The sequence below is a fragment of the Nesoenas mayeri genome (assembly GCF_963082525.1).
Source record: "Nesoenas mayeri genome assembly, chromosome: 8".
Classification (NCBI taxonomy): Eukaryota; Metazoa; Chordata; class Aves; order Columbiformes; family Columbidae; genus Nesoenas; species Nesoenas mayeri.
In genome coordinates this window covers 11,594,325-11,608,460 of record NC_137554.1, presented here as the reverse complement: position 1 = coordinate 11,608,460, position 14,136 = coordinate 11,594,325, and the positions used below count along the sequence as shown (strand labels likewise).

The 14,136-nt window shown below is 39.8% G+C and overlaps 1 protein-coding gene across 2 annotated transcripts in view; it reads right to left on the bottom strand.

Annotated features, from left to right (window-relative positions):
• Positions 1-11,049: 11,049 nt before the first annotated feature.
• Positions 11,050-14,136, bottom strand: part of RPAP2 (RNA polymerase II associated protein 2) — a 36,562-nt gene continuing 33,475 nt past the window's right edge. For both annotated transcript variants that reach the window (XM_080348386.1, XM_080348387.1), the window contains exon 12: positions 11,050-11,366. In XM_080348386.1, the coding sequence (XP_080204512.1) occupies positions 11,216-11,366 (151 nt within the window). In that variant the 3' untranslated portion in view covers positions 11,050-11,215. The remainder of the gene's footprint in view (positions 11,367-14,136) is intronic.

Below are 14,136 nucleotides of genomic sequence, written 5' to 3'. Positions count from 1 at the left end.
TGAGTCTAGCTACAGATACAGCCCAATTCTAATGGTGAATACTTAGGAAAATCTGACCCAATTCCGCTGTAATGCTTTTGTGTGGTGTGGAGCCTTGGTTATAGTATCAGCAACATCAAGGCAAAGCAAGCGATACAGAAAAATATGCTCACTCAACTTCAGGGTTAGGCAAAAGAGTAAGGGAGGTGTTACAGCTGGTATCACCAAGAAGAAAGCAAATATATTTTGAATTTCAAATGCATGTTCCTTTGCGAAATGGTGGGATGCCTGCTATCAGTTTTGGTGAAAGCCATGCTAGACCCCAGGCAATGAGTGTGGGTACCAGGGGCTAAGAGTCTATTTCTGGCTCTGCTCTGACAGAGTCCACGTGCTTGGATGAGTCATTCCACACCCTTTCACTTTCCTTTTCTGTGAAAAGGGGTTACCTGTCTTTGGAAAATGCTTTGAAATTGATGATGAAACTGCTAATTGATAATTCTCTTAAAAGAGTCCTCAAATAGTAAAGAGCTCACCTCAATACACACAAATGTGCCATAAGGAAACCATTAGCTCAGTCAAAAAAATTAGCAGCTATAAGCACAATCTGTGTAATAACTGATGGGTTTGGTCCATCTTCAAGGGTGAACTTGTTATCTTGGTCAAAGTTCTGAAACTAGACAATTTCTTACAACAGTTATGTAAAAGTAAGAATTCATCTCTTCTTTTAGCAATAAAATCTTACCTGAGGTTGCATTATGAAAGATAATGGCTTTAGCTAGGTAACAGCCTATAGAGATATAGGGGAGTATTATTTGGGGATTCCTATATAGCAAGAAATTCTGAACAAGGCTGTTACTGCTCCTTGTCACATTAGTTTTAAAAATAAATACTATACTTCCACTAAGGAAAAATACATATTACACATAGTCTAACCTACAACACACAGTTTGGGAAGACAAGTGAAAATGTAAATTGTTGCAAACAAAAATTTAATGGTGTCAAGTATGTTAAAGTAACTGGATACCAGTGGAGCATGAATGAAATTTAACACATCTTAAAATGAAAAGTGACTTTAAACTTTTTTTTTTCAATTTTTCCTTTTCCTTGTGTTTAGAAATGTTGAAGTGAAACACACTGACAATTTGAACACCTTTTCAAGTTGAGAAATTAATCAAAACCAACCTTTTCCTGCAGAGGTTTCATTTTCAACCAAGTAGGCCTCTTCAGATTAAAGAAGTTGCATAAAAATTCTTAATCATTTCTGCACAGGAGCACTGCTGTAGCTGTTAGGTGATTCATATCTGTTTAAGAGACAAGTTTCATAACCTATAGATGTGTTGTAAGAATCATTATGAGTATCTCTGTCCAGCAGCCGTCGGGTGGCACCGGGGCAGTGTCATCTCAGCTGGAGAGGCTGCCAGGTGGGAATGGCACCAACCAACAATGCGCATGAGCCCCTTCTGAGGAGCGGGGGGGCACATGGCCCATGGCCCGTTTACCCCTGAGCTGACGAACTGAGCCCTGCAGCAGGTTCCCCGCAGAGCTCGATGTGGAGACAGGAGGGCGGAAGGCATGAGTTGGCCCTTGCTGGGCAGTGCCCTCCCTTCCCCTTCCCCTTGTGGGGTGCAGGGGGCCGGTGGGAGGGAGGCCCTGGGCACTCCAGCCATGGAAACCAACTGTTGAGTGAGAGCTTTATGGGGGGACAGGGAGCAGGAGGACGAGCACTGGCTGTTGGAAAGGGGTAAAGTGGAACGGAATGGCCAGGCACTGGGATGGGAAGAAGAGGAAAGATTTGAAAGAAGAGGGAAGAGACAGAAACAGAGCAGAGGAACAGGGTGGAGTGTCTGTAACTCCGATGGTTGTGATACCCAGTTGTGAATTTTTAGTAGGCGGCTTCCAGTAGCACCAGGTATAAAAAAACTTGATGTATTATTATACGTGAAATGCTGAATTAAATATTTTTAAAAGCATGTGGCTCTTGGAAATTGTACTTTGCTAGCTCTCAGGCCATAAGAGCGGATACTCTTGGGCTAACCTGCAGGGAACTTCCTTCCTCGTTTGTAAAGGAAAGAAGGATGTGAAGATATGTATCTATGCGTTGTGCTTCCCCCCACCCCCAACACACAGGCTTCTTAGTATTGGTGACTTTATCAGCTTTGCTTCAGGCATCATCTCTCTTGTATTCAAGGTTATCAGACAGACATGAACTAGGAAAAAAGAAATCCAGCTTTTGACTCAGACCCTTAAAAGATAAATGATGTAACCCAGAATCTAGCATTACCCTTACAAAGATCTTTATAGAAGATCAGCAGTCAACTACCAGAACTGGAGGTCAGTGTTTCACCTTTGAATCACCAGATTAAAAAAAGGATGTTTCTTTCAGTGAAACCTGCACAACAGCATGATCTTACAGTAGCACATTGACAGAGAGCCTTCAAGGCAGCAAATACACGTTTGTAGCCACGCTTCTAAATTTTAACTTTTTTTTTTTTTTTTTAAATGCTATCACAGATTTTGAACTGTAGGGATAAGGTGACAGGATGCTGCAAAGTGTGAAGTGTGCTTGACAGTTTAATTAAGAAAACAGCTAGCTGGTCTAACATATATTTTCAGCGTGAAAACGACCCCTTCTACTGCTTCTACGTGTAATTCTTTGCAGGACAGTATTGTGAGGCCTTTTAGCTAACTCATGGCATTACTGCCAGGCTGAATTTTGCACAGGACCCGATCCTGCCCCACCTCAGCACCTGCCGGGGGAGGAGGGACAGCATGCAGGCAGGCGCTACAGCTGAAAGAGCCGTGGGTCCTGCTGGAGCCTGGCCATGCAGACCTGCACAAATCCCTTCACTCCCCTCTGCTCAAAAAGTCTTCCGTCTGGAACATGGAGACCTGCTACCACAAACTGGTCGCAGTGGGCCTGCTTGGTCATGCTGGGAGCTTCGCTCAGCTCCTGTCCAGCTCTCTGGTGCGCGCTGGGTGAGCAACACATGGGGGCTCTGACACAGAGGGGCTGCACACAAAGCACACGTTCCCAGCGAAGAGGCCTTGCTTAGCCCTGTGTGTAACTCAACTAGCACAGGAACACACATGCTGCTTTTTGGCAAACACGGAGAGTCATTGCAAGGCTGTAGTTTAAGAAAGATAAAACTCAACAAGAAAATACAAAGCCTTGTTCAAATTAATCTCTTCTATCCAAGAGCAGCCTCTCCTTACACAGTGAGCGAGCATAAAACTTAAAAGCATCAAATGGCACTTCCATTCTTAAGAAACAATGCCTGCACTGGGTAGAAAACGTTTCAGATTCATTCTTTGGAAACAGTTTGTGTGATTTCTTCTGTTTTCCTTCAAGTGTGATTCTGTTTTTCTTCAGCACTGCTTGCTGCTTGGGGTGTGTGGTTTGACACTCAGCTTGTCAGTTTAGCATTTTGAGATTGTGAGTTTTTTGAAGAGGGCACATCTGTGGTTATAGAAGAAAAACAAGAAGCATCAGATGTTCGGTGTACAAAAAGCAGAGCTTGGGAGGATCTTAGAAATGAATTGTTAGCAGAGATGACATGTATTTGACCCAGAGCTGTTGAGGGCTAATGTTGCATCTGCAAAATCACTGATTTTCCAAGTTTTCAAATGCCCTCTGGAGAAATTATCTTAAAAAGGAAGAAATAATTTAACTACATTTCTAGTTGTGAAATTTTATAATAAGCCAAGGATCTTAAGCAGCAAAAATATCTGCTTTTTTTTTTTTTTTTGGTAGCAAGAGCCCATAGTTCAGGAAAAAAAAAATGTGTTCAAAAAAAGCTTTTAAGTGAAGGGCTTATCTTAAAAATATCAGAGATTGTGATTCCTAAGCAAGGTATATAATTACCAAGACAACAGTTTGCTCTCATTTGCATCAATACGAGCTTTGTCATCAGAGCTTTAAGCAGTAAAACTACTGCCCTTTTGAGAACAGAAGGGAGTGTCAGGACCGTGGCTTAATCCCCCATATTACTCCTTTAGACGACTTGGACACTGCAGCAAGAGCCCAGGAATAGTTAAGCTGGTGGACATTTAACCAGTCTTTGTGCAAGAAGGACTACAGTCAGACTGTAGAGGGCTGCAGGTTTAGGCAGGTTTCTATGTAAAAGTGAACTGGATGTAAAATCAGAGCCAACAGCGTTTACACCAGTGTCTGCCTTTGTTAAATGCAGTGATTATTTTAGCTTAACCAAATGTATTGTTATCAAAATACCTTAATATTTTCAAACTTAATTTTTAATCTTTCTCTCCTGTACTGATATGAATTCATGCTCTCTTTTCTGGCTGTGCAGGTAAATACAGGGTACCAATACAGATTTGCTTATGCCATCTCAGTGAAGTATCTTTAATGAATCACATGGTCATTCCTGCTTTGACACTGTGTCTTCCATTAGAAACACCCAGGTTCCTTGCACAAGAAGTGCAGGTGTTCTGAAGTCACCTTCTAACACAGAATTCCTAAGTGATATTTTAACATGTCAACAGCCAGAGTTACATACCTATACTTTGAACTACAGCCAATCCTGCTGAACCAGTACTAGCCACAGATTTGTAGCCATTTATTCTATCTGTTAAATTAACAAATCGAAATGTCTGCAAAAGGCTCTCGCTTGACTGGATAATGCCTGCAATACAGAGATGTTTACGGAAAATCCTGCTCAGTGGTAAATCCTGATTAGGAAACGTTATCATTTTTTTTGCATAATAGGTGAGATAGACATGCCTAACATATGGTTGCTATAAAATACCTTAGATGAGTCAGATCTTAGCTGGCAGCTGTAAGCAGGGTTGTTCTGGCTTCTCAGATAATACTCCTGGTTATGATCTTTTTTGTAACTTAACTGCTGTTCTGTTAAATTATATTAACCTGATTTGTAGACACTCCCATTTGACTAGAACAAAAAGGCAAGATTTATGATGTAAATCCTAATCTAAGTGTGTGCAGCTTATTAAAGCTGTATCCAAAGTACCTCAAACTCTCTGCAGTGATGACTAATTCTAACCAAACTGCAGGACTCTCCGTGAAGCTGCTGCTGTCCCCCTATGTGTTCAGTTCAGTTGCACACCCCATGAAATTTAAGAGGCTAAAAGGTGCCAGAAATGGCACTGACTTGATGTGGCTTGCGATGATGCACAATGTACCAGTCAGTAGCCCTGCTGGCTTTGTTCTCTGATCTTTGCATGCAGCTTCTGCAAAAATGTGCTAAAGACTTTTGCCTTTAAAGTCTAGGCTACCAAAACATTCTGGGGACTGACTTCTAAGGGGGGAGTTTTCATAGTGGCAAGATGCGGCTGCCTTATGATCACCAGTGATCAGCTCTAGCCCGTTCTTGGAGAAGGGAGTCATAAGGGAGCTGTTGTCCTGGGGTAACTGCAGGACAGCACAGTAAAACCAACACACAGCTGGACGTCTGAAGTGTTACAGGGGCCACGCTGCATTATTTGGACTGATAAGCCATCCCACACCTAGGACTTAAGTCTGCACGTTCAACTATGGTAGCAAAGTCAGTGGGAAGATGAACCTAGCTGACAGATCTTGGAGACACTGGTCAGGAAGGTGGTGGCTGTTGTCCTTGGCCTTCCCAGCCCTGCCACTATTGTTAATAGTGATGCTGTACTCGGGAGACTGTTATAAGGAGGATGCCCAAAAGGTATCTCACAATATTGCCCGTTTTCCAGGGCAAAAACTGTTTAAAAAGGCTTATCCTTCTTTCTCATCTTTCTTCTTGCTAATGATTACTCTTTTTGGCTGATCTTGTCTATTTTTTCAGAACTCCAGGTTGCCTTGATCCTTGCTCTACAGCTGCAGGCAACCAAGGGGGAATAACCAACATTTATCACACATGTCCAGATCAGCCACTGAGGCAGCATATGCTTTCACTTGCTTTTTGAAACCAGAGTGCTCAAGCGAGAGCTACTTGAAGACACAGGTTTCCAGCTCTCTCCCCCCACCTCACCAAATCCTGTTTAGCACCACAAATGCCACAGCTCACGTTCTGCAGCATCTTTCAGGCAAGACGTCCCAAAGCACTGTCTGCAGTCTGTGCAGAGAAATGGTTCTAAGATGAAGCACCAGAAAAAGAAAGCTCACAAGAAGAGAAGTCTCGAGCAATATTGCTTTTTGTCTCTGCTAATGGAAGGCACACCCACTTCCTCTGACTCTAATCACAGGACGACTGGCTGTCGGGGGTAGCGATATGCAGTTGAGAAACAGAGATCTTTCTTTATAGGTGCCTAGCCCTGCCTTGTATACCATCTACTGCTTATGGAAACTTAAGACTTGCCAAAGAGAGGCTGATTCTGTGCTTTCAATATTTAATGCTCATTGGAAATGACAGTTCAGCATTACCTGCTATCCCAGTGAGATCAAGCTAAACCCCACCCACAGTACTGGGTGCTTGTAAGCAATTGCAGAAATAAACATCAAGTATGGAAAGCTTAGAGGCAAATTGTAGAACTCTAGTGTAACCTTGTGCATGTACTTTCAACACACTGGTATTTTTTTTTCTTTTTTTCCTAAAAACTGCCACTCACTTTAATTCATTTGGTTTTAACTCTTATGAGCTAAGAAAAAATGCAGTGTTAAACAGTAGCCATCAAAAGAACTGAATTGGATCAGATTACTAAGAAACTTCCCACTCTGCAGGGAAGGAAGGTCCCCATTCAGTGCCACGCTTTATTGCTAAATAAATTACTCCAGGGACAGTCAGTTCACTATGGTCAAAGTTCTCAGCTGACTTTTCTGCTTGCTTTCTGCCACCAGGGAGTAGGGGCACAGGCGTTAACACCACTAACTTCATACACTGCTCTAAGGTATGATTTGGAGAACCTATATTTAAGAGCATCAGTTATCTCTGAAGTGAATGGAGACAGGCAGGTACCTATGGTTGGATGCCTAAATTTAGAAGGTGTGAATACCGCTTTCCCTGTCTCCCTTTTTCTTCTCTCTGATGTCTTAGTCTTTTTCTCTCTAGCAGTTAAAGGTCAGCTGAGACTTAATGTCCAGCTGAACTGCTCATCCCTTCTTGCACTTTGTAAAGTCCAGATTCTCTCGTAGGACATGCAAGTTCAACACAAAGATTAACTGGACCATTATTTGCCCTCCCACCAACCACAACAGACGCCTCACTTTTAAACTACTCACTGCATCTTCCATGTGTTGTGTGGACACAGAGTTTGAGGCCCCAGATATATCTCATGTACCTACCGTGCTCTTTGTTGCTCCCTGCATCACTCTTTAAAGCCAGGGTAGATGTAACTTTCCAGTCCTGGGTTTAAGCAGCAGCACAGCTCCATCAGTTGTGCGGCTCTAGAGGTACTAAGGCACTTCTTTGTTCTGATAGTCTTCGATGAAATAAATCAAGCTCTCCTTTTCCTGTTTCAATGTAGAATTCTGCATTACCATATATAAGCATAACATAATTTGCAAACTTTACAAAGATGCAGGGTACTCTCTTTGAATACCTAATAATTTACAGGTTGCATTATGAGTCACCCACTTTCCTGAATCACTCTGAATCCCCTTCCTTCCCTCCAAAACCCAAGAAAAACCAGCAAGCTTGGTCAATGCCACAAAGAATTGATCAGCAGCAGCGAAGGGCTCTGCGCTGGGCAGTTCAGTAGGACAGAGTGCAGTACTTGCACTGACAGCATTTACAGGACTGTGAGCTGAATTTTGGTGTGAAAATAGCCACAAAAGCTTTTCCTCCATCCCCTTTGGCCAGCACAAAGTCTGCTTTGAATAACTTTGAACAATTTGACTTTCTCTATATATGTGGTTTAATTAACACTGGTCTCTTCCTCAGATTACTTCATTACATCTATAGAAAACTCAGTAAGAAATCTGTATCTGCACTATGCAGGTCTGTGTTACACATTCCTCCTTTGATGCTGAGAAGCTGCAACAGCATGAAGCAGGCTTTATTTTAAGCTTTAAAGTGTTCTTCTATTCTTTACTATAACCATTAGATAAGTCAGAAAAAAAATCACCATAGAAGTCTGGTTTCCTCCCTGCCTTCCTGCTTTTAAAAGCAACACATCACACCATATTTGTCCTGCTACAGGTCCACTGCTGGGCAGGCTTGGATGCTTTCCATGGTCACAGCAATGGACTTCTTGTGACTTTATAACCCCTATGTTCTAAGCAGCTGATGGCTTTACCAAGCTCAGGCACCTTGCACAGAGCTGTTCCAAAAGAGAGGCTTATGTCCCATCTACCCTAAGCCCCAGATCCATAATGTTCCTACATGCCTGTAGCTCACAAATAAGTCACTAAAACTTAAGAGTATCTGAGATAAGGCTCAAACCCACCACTGAACCAAGTGATAACTGTTCTCATCTGCTCAACTAACATAGGAAGGAAAAATGGTGAGCACAGCAGCAAGGCCACAAGGAAACAATCCTGCAAACATCACCAAAATGAGAAGGTGCGAGGGAAAGTGAGCTGAGAAAGAGTAAAGTCTGTTAAAGGACAGATAGTTGTAATAGCAATTAGCTTTAAGCTCATAAATGAGGTCTAGATTTGAATGTTTCTAAGCAGTTAAGCTGTTACAAAACATGCTCATAAGAAAACTACACAGATGAACTTATTTTTTTTGTGTTTGAGTTATGCTCTTTGTACAACCAGTTAAGGCTGATAGGCTGTACACTCATCTCAAAAGGATCTTTTGTACTTTCTCCCACTCAAAAGTAAAGGGTATATGTATACTTTCTGCATTTATTTACATGCGTTTTACTCATATCTTAGGGAGATTAAATAATTAAAGGTAAGTGAAGAATATCCCTTCGGGGCATTTCCAGTGTATTATAGAAGTCTTTCTTCTGGTCTGGTGAAGGTGGTCATGGAAGGCAAAAGATTCTGCTGTTCTCTTTAGGCAAGGAAATGCATGAGTGTGCTTGCTACAAAGCAGCCAATGAGGAGGTGTAAAAAATCCTGGAAGCTTCACTTTGTGAGCTGCTAAGGCAGACAGTAAAGGCAGCTGCAGTGAACACTGATGGAGAAGTCTTGGGGCCTGTGACTTATTCACTCTTATTACAGGTTCATACGTTTCCTCCACAGTAAGTGCTGAAGACCAAGCCTAAAAATAACTAACAAAAAAATCATACCACCAAACTGACAGGAAGTGTAAAAACTTTCCAAATGAGAGGCACTGAATCTGCTGAAACAGTCATATTGCCAGTAACACTTTCTAGGTGTACTCAGTATAGCCACATTATCATGGGGTAGTTGTAATCTTTGTAGAAATATATTTAACTTCCAAAATCAGAAGCAGAAAGAGATAAATCCAAGGTTTAAGTCTTGCTCAGAGTATTGTACCTATTACGTAGTCTTCTCTAAGCTTATGTTTTGGTGAGGTCTTGTCCCTCCTTTGCATATGCATCAACTAAAAACTTTTCCATCATGGTACAAAACCCAATGTACCTTCTATCCAGATTACATCACACATTCTTATAAATTTGACATCAGACGTGCTCTGATCACGATGCTTATTTTTCTCCTGTTGCATACTTAGAAAAATGAATAGCTTTAACCTTGCATTAAAGGTCTTCCTCATTCTAAATCTTCGCTTTTACAAGTTATACTGCACATAACTTCCCATGACAAGGTAAGGGAAGTCAAGCATCACTTAAATGAACTTTACTGCACAATGAAGCTTCCACAGAAAAGCTACACGGGCTTCTGTGTGCCAGGGGCAATCAACTTATTTATCTTTACTATCATGAAGGAACTACATAGCAATAAACTAATTAAGTGCAGGGTTCCCTTTGGGTGTCCGCAGAAACAAAACAAAATAATAAACTCTTGTTTTTCAAATGGAGTTGCTATGTAGCAGTCCTGGTAAGTCTTGCTTCAGCCTTAACTAGTGCTGCACCAGCAGTTACAACTTTCTTTCAAGTCTCTCAAAGGACAGTGTCCTATGAAATGAGAACAATGCAATAAACCATATTATGGAATAATTAAGAATTACTAGTGGATTAGTTTTAAATTGCATTTTATAATCAGTGGCAGAAGCAAGTCTAAACACAGTTTAAACAACACAACTCTTGAATGAAATGACTACTAAAAGACTAAAGTTAAGTTTTTAGTTATTAAAATATAAAGTCCAAATTAGTAACAATTAGAGACTTTAACTTATATATAAGTTCAAAGATCACCCCTCTTCTTAGAAACAGCAAGAGAAATGAGCTATAGATCTGGCATTTTTGTGTGTACTGTTGTCATCATTCCTAGAGTGCTGCTCCATGCGTTAGCTCAGCTGGAAAAGTGGCAGCAGCAGCGCTCCTCACGTGCCAGCAAACTTCTGGAGACAAACTGCGGCTGAACATTTCCAAAGCAAAAATAACCCAAACCAACGCAAATTCATTTCTACTGCTTTTAAATAGGTAGTTTTCAGATGATCCGCATTTTAACTAGTATCCATGCACACTCTGAACAACTGCTGTTATGGGCAGCTTCTCCAGAAGACTTCAGCATTCTTATTTGTAGGAAGGAACTGAAATAGCAGAAGTGCAAGAAGTACAATTAACACTAAATTTCATTTTTAATTTAAAAACAAGTTCCAGCAATTGAAGGTGTTTTTTCATTCTCTGTGCCACTATTTCAGATAGTAGGAGAGGTTGGGATGATCACCTTAATTCTGTGGGGAACAAAGGAGTGAGATCGGTAATGTTAATATACTAATTACTTAATTAAATGCTATAATGCCATTTTCATCAAATCAGTTGAATATGATCAACCTAAATAAGGTGTTTGCTTTTAATTTTTTCAGCCTACCCAGAATGCCAACAGTAATCTCAGTATTAGGCAAAAAATAAGTGGCTTTTAGCTCAATCTTATATCAGAAAGACTGAACATAACAATTTCATTTTAATAATAAAAAACCCCACTGAGCCTTATCCATTGTAGCCACACAGATTTTTTTTTTTTATAAATTGTAGTAAAACTTGAGTAAAAATTCCTCCCAAAAACACAGTAAACCAACTATATATTCTCAAAGGTTAAAGTGATAAGTAAGCAGCTGGTATTTACTGTAAGTGACAAAATGGTGACACTCATTTCCATACCACATTCTGTTTATTTACTTTAAAATGTACTTTACACATTTTCTGCCCTGGCTGATATGATCTGTAGTTACTGTGCATACTTACAAATTGCTGAAAATCAAACCTGTTGTTTACTAGTTTAGTTTTAAGACATACAAAATAGTTGAAAATTGCCTGACTATTCAAGTAGGCTTTCCTTTCTAAATATTCTTGTTAGACTTTGCAGATCTTCATTTTTGAAATGCAGTTCTTCCAGCAACGTAGTCAGGAACTGTGTGTACACGGGGCTCGTCTGAGTGTTCTTAAAAAGTGGACTTGTTTGTGACAATCTGGCAAAAAAACAAAACGCAACGTATTTGATACAGAAAAGCAACTTTTCAGCTTTCGATGTAAAAAAGGCAAAGCTTGTGAGTTTGAACAACTGTATTGAAGAAAGGCAGTTTATAACATCACACTTGATTCATTACAGTACATAAGATTGTATGGATTATATAAAATATGACCTGTACTGAAATGGGAATTTTTATTAAGACGTAGTGAAACCGAAAACCAGTTGAATTTAAAAAAAATGGGCTAGTAGTTTGTACGCCACTAATCAGTTGTATATCGATGTTATGTACACAAACAAAATTCAGAACGAAGTGCAAAATGTTATACAATTTCAAATAAAAAAGGAAATATATCAGACATTATTTTCTTCTTTACCAAAAAGCTCCTGAATATTTATACTGTAAAAGTTATATAGGTCTTTGTACGAGTAAAATATAAAAGTCTATCGTAAAGTAACCAAGAAGGATATTTTATTATTTATTATTATTATTATTATTATTATTATTAGCTCCTGGGCAGAATTTGTACTTAACTGGTAAGTCACACTCTGTCAGACTAGATAAAGACATTCAAGAGGTCCCTTCTTTCGAGGTCCCTTCCAATCCCTAACATGCTGTGATTCTGTGATAAGAGGGTCACTTACGGATGATTCTCCCCCTGTTCTGTATGTCATAAAACACACAGTACGTCAACAGAGCAAACACGTTTTGCTTTAAGCAGAGATTTCTCCGAACACATAGAAGCCTCTCATAGAGGCAGTTTGGGTTACGATTAATTTTAATTGGTGCACATGGGCACATGAGACATCAATTAAATTCTCAAACCAAGTAGCAATTTGAGTGAGTAATCAGAGCAACATGATTCCTTAGTTTTGACGGTCTGTATGTTAAAGCAGTTTAAATTATAGCTCTGAACTGAACTGTTTAAAAAACAGGCTTCAAGAAAGTCCAACAAAGAACAAAGCTAATTTTATAAGGGATACTAAAGGGATATTAAACCTCAGTTTTAAAGCTGGTGCTAGAACAAAGATTTGCTATAGCGAAACTATTTTCTGTTTTGGTAACAAAATTAAGTGCTTAAAGCCTTGAAATGCCTGTAGTCTTACAGTGCTTCAGAAAAATAAGAGAATCAACGGTGGGGTGGAGGGAGGAAATTATATTTCTGAATTCAGCTCATGAAGTTTAACTTTAAAATTCAAACAATACTTGGCCTTTCAAAATGGGCTATTTAGCAACAGCATTTTGTAGAAAACCTTCTATTTGGGTCTGTTTTTTCTAAACTGAGTAGATGGAGTTAATCCAGTTTCCACTGATTTTAAAAATTACAAAGAATGGAAGCTGAAAGTAGTTGCCAACTTGGACAACAAAGTATTTGCGTGACATCAGACAATGGAAATAAATAGGGCATTAGTGCAGATCCCCAAAGAGAATGTTATTTATCATCTGAAATCACTGAAACTGCAAGGCTTACATTACTGTATATTGCCTTTAGTTCCAGAACCAACAAGAACAGCAACAGAAGGCACCATCTTCAAAGGATCCCCAAGCACACATGCAGAACACTGTTGCTAAAGCGCATCCCTCCACTGAGGAGCCATCGCCATGCAGATCATTTACAGACATCGGATCTGGACGGAGATGAGGTCAGATGTTGAGCTGTTGGTTTTCAGTTGTGCTTTCATTTTATCTGAACCTATTTTTATCCTAACGTACTTTCTTCTTCTCATAATTCTAATGCAAAATATTGCAAAGGTAGTAATAGCTGAATCTAATTCCTAAGCACAAATATAAAAAAAAAAATCTTAAATGAAGAAAATCAAGTATTAAAACTTATGCCGAACATTAAGTAACTTCAATGCCAAATGTTACTCACAAGATGACTTAATGCCAACTCATATCCCAGCAACAGTTACTTCATCTCAAATACTGTATTTAGATCATAGTGCCCCTGACAGAGGTATTTTAGAATATGTTTGGAAATTATGTACTTTTAATAAGAAACTCATGGTAGTCTACAGCTTCCTAAAACCTTCACAGCTCACAGGGCCTTTAAGTGAGTAACAACTGAGAGTAACCTCCCTGCAGTCATTGATAGCAAGACCATCTCCACTTGAAAAAAAGATGCACAGAAAAGAAGATTATTTTAAATTAAGCAAAAATGACAGAACATAAAGGATCTAGCAAGACATACTAAACAGAGTCTCTTAACACAAAAATGAATTTACAAAAAATGCTGATTAATAGACTTAATGAGTTGAATTATCTTCAAATTCTTTTTTGATTGCATTTCGATATGTACATTTAGCTAAAGATTTCAACTATCAAACACTGACACTTAGTGAGGACTTCAGGAGATGCTCAAAGTAAGGACATGTGGAAAGAAAGAGATTTATGTACAAACTCCGCTCTGTAAGCCCTCCCACAAAAGAGATGTATTCATAGTTAGATCTGTGATTTTTGGACTGAAGCCACTAAGTTTTGTGATGTACTTCATGGCAGACAGGCCTGAGCTCTTTCCTGGTGAGAAATGCAGCAGGTACTATTCAAACTGGTACCACAGAACGGCCCCTGCCCGGGGCTGATGGTCTGAAGGTTGATTTTTGCATTATGATACTCCATCAGCAGGGGAGCGGAGGATGTGCTGACAGAGGATCAGAGCGACCATTTCAGAGTGTTAGTCTGGAGACAGGGACAGCTGAGAAAGATGCACTATTACCGGTCTTTAATTTGCCCTTCTCAGCATTAAGTAGGTTGTATATGAAAATGACTG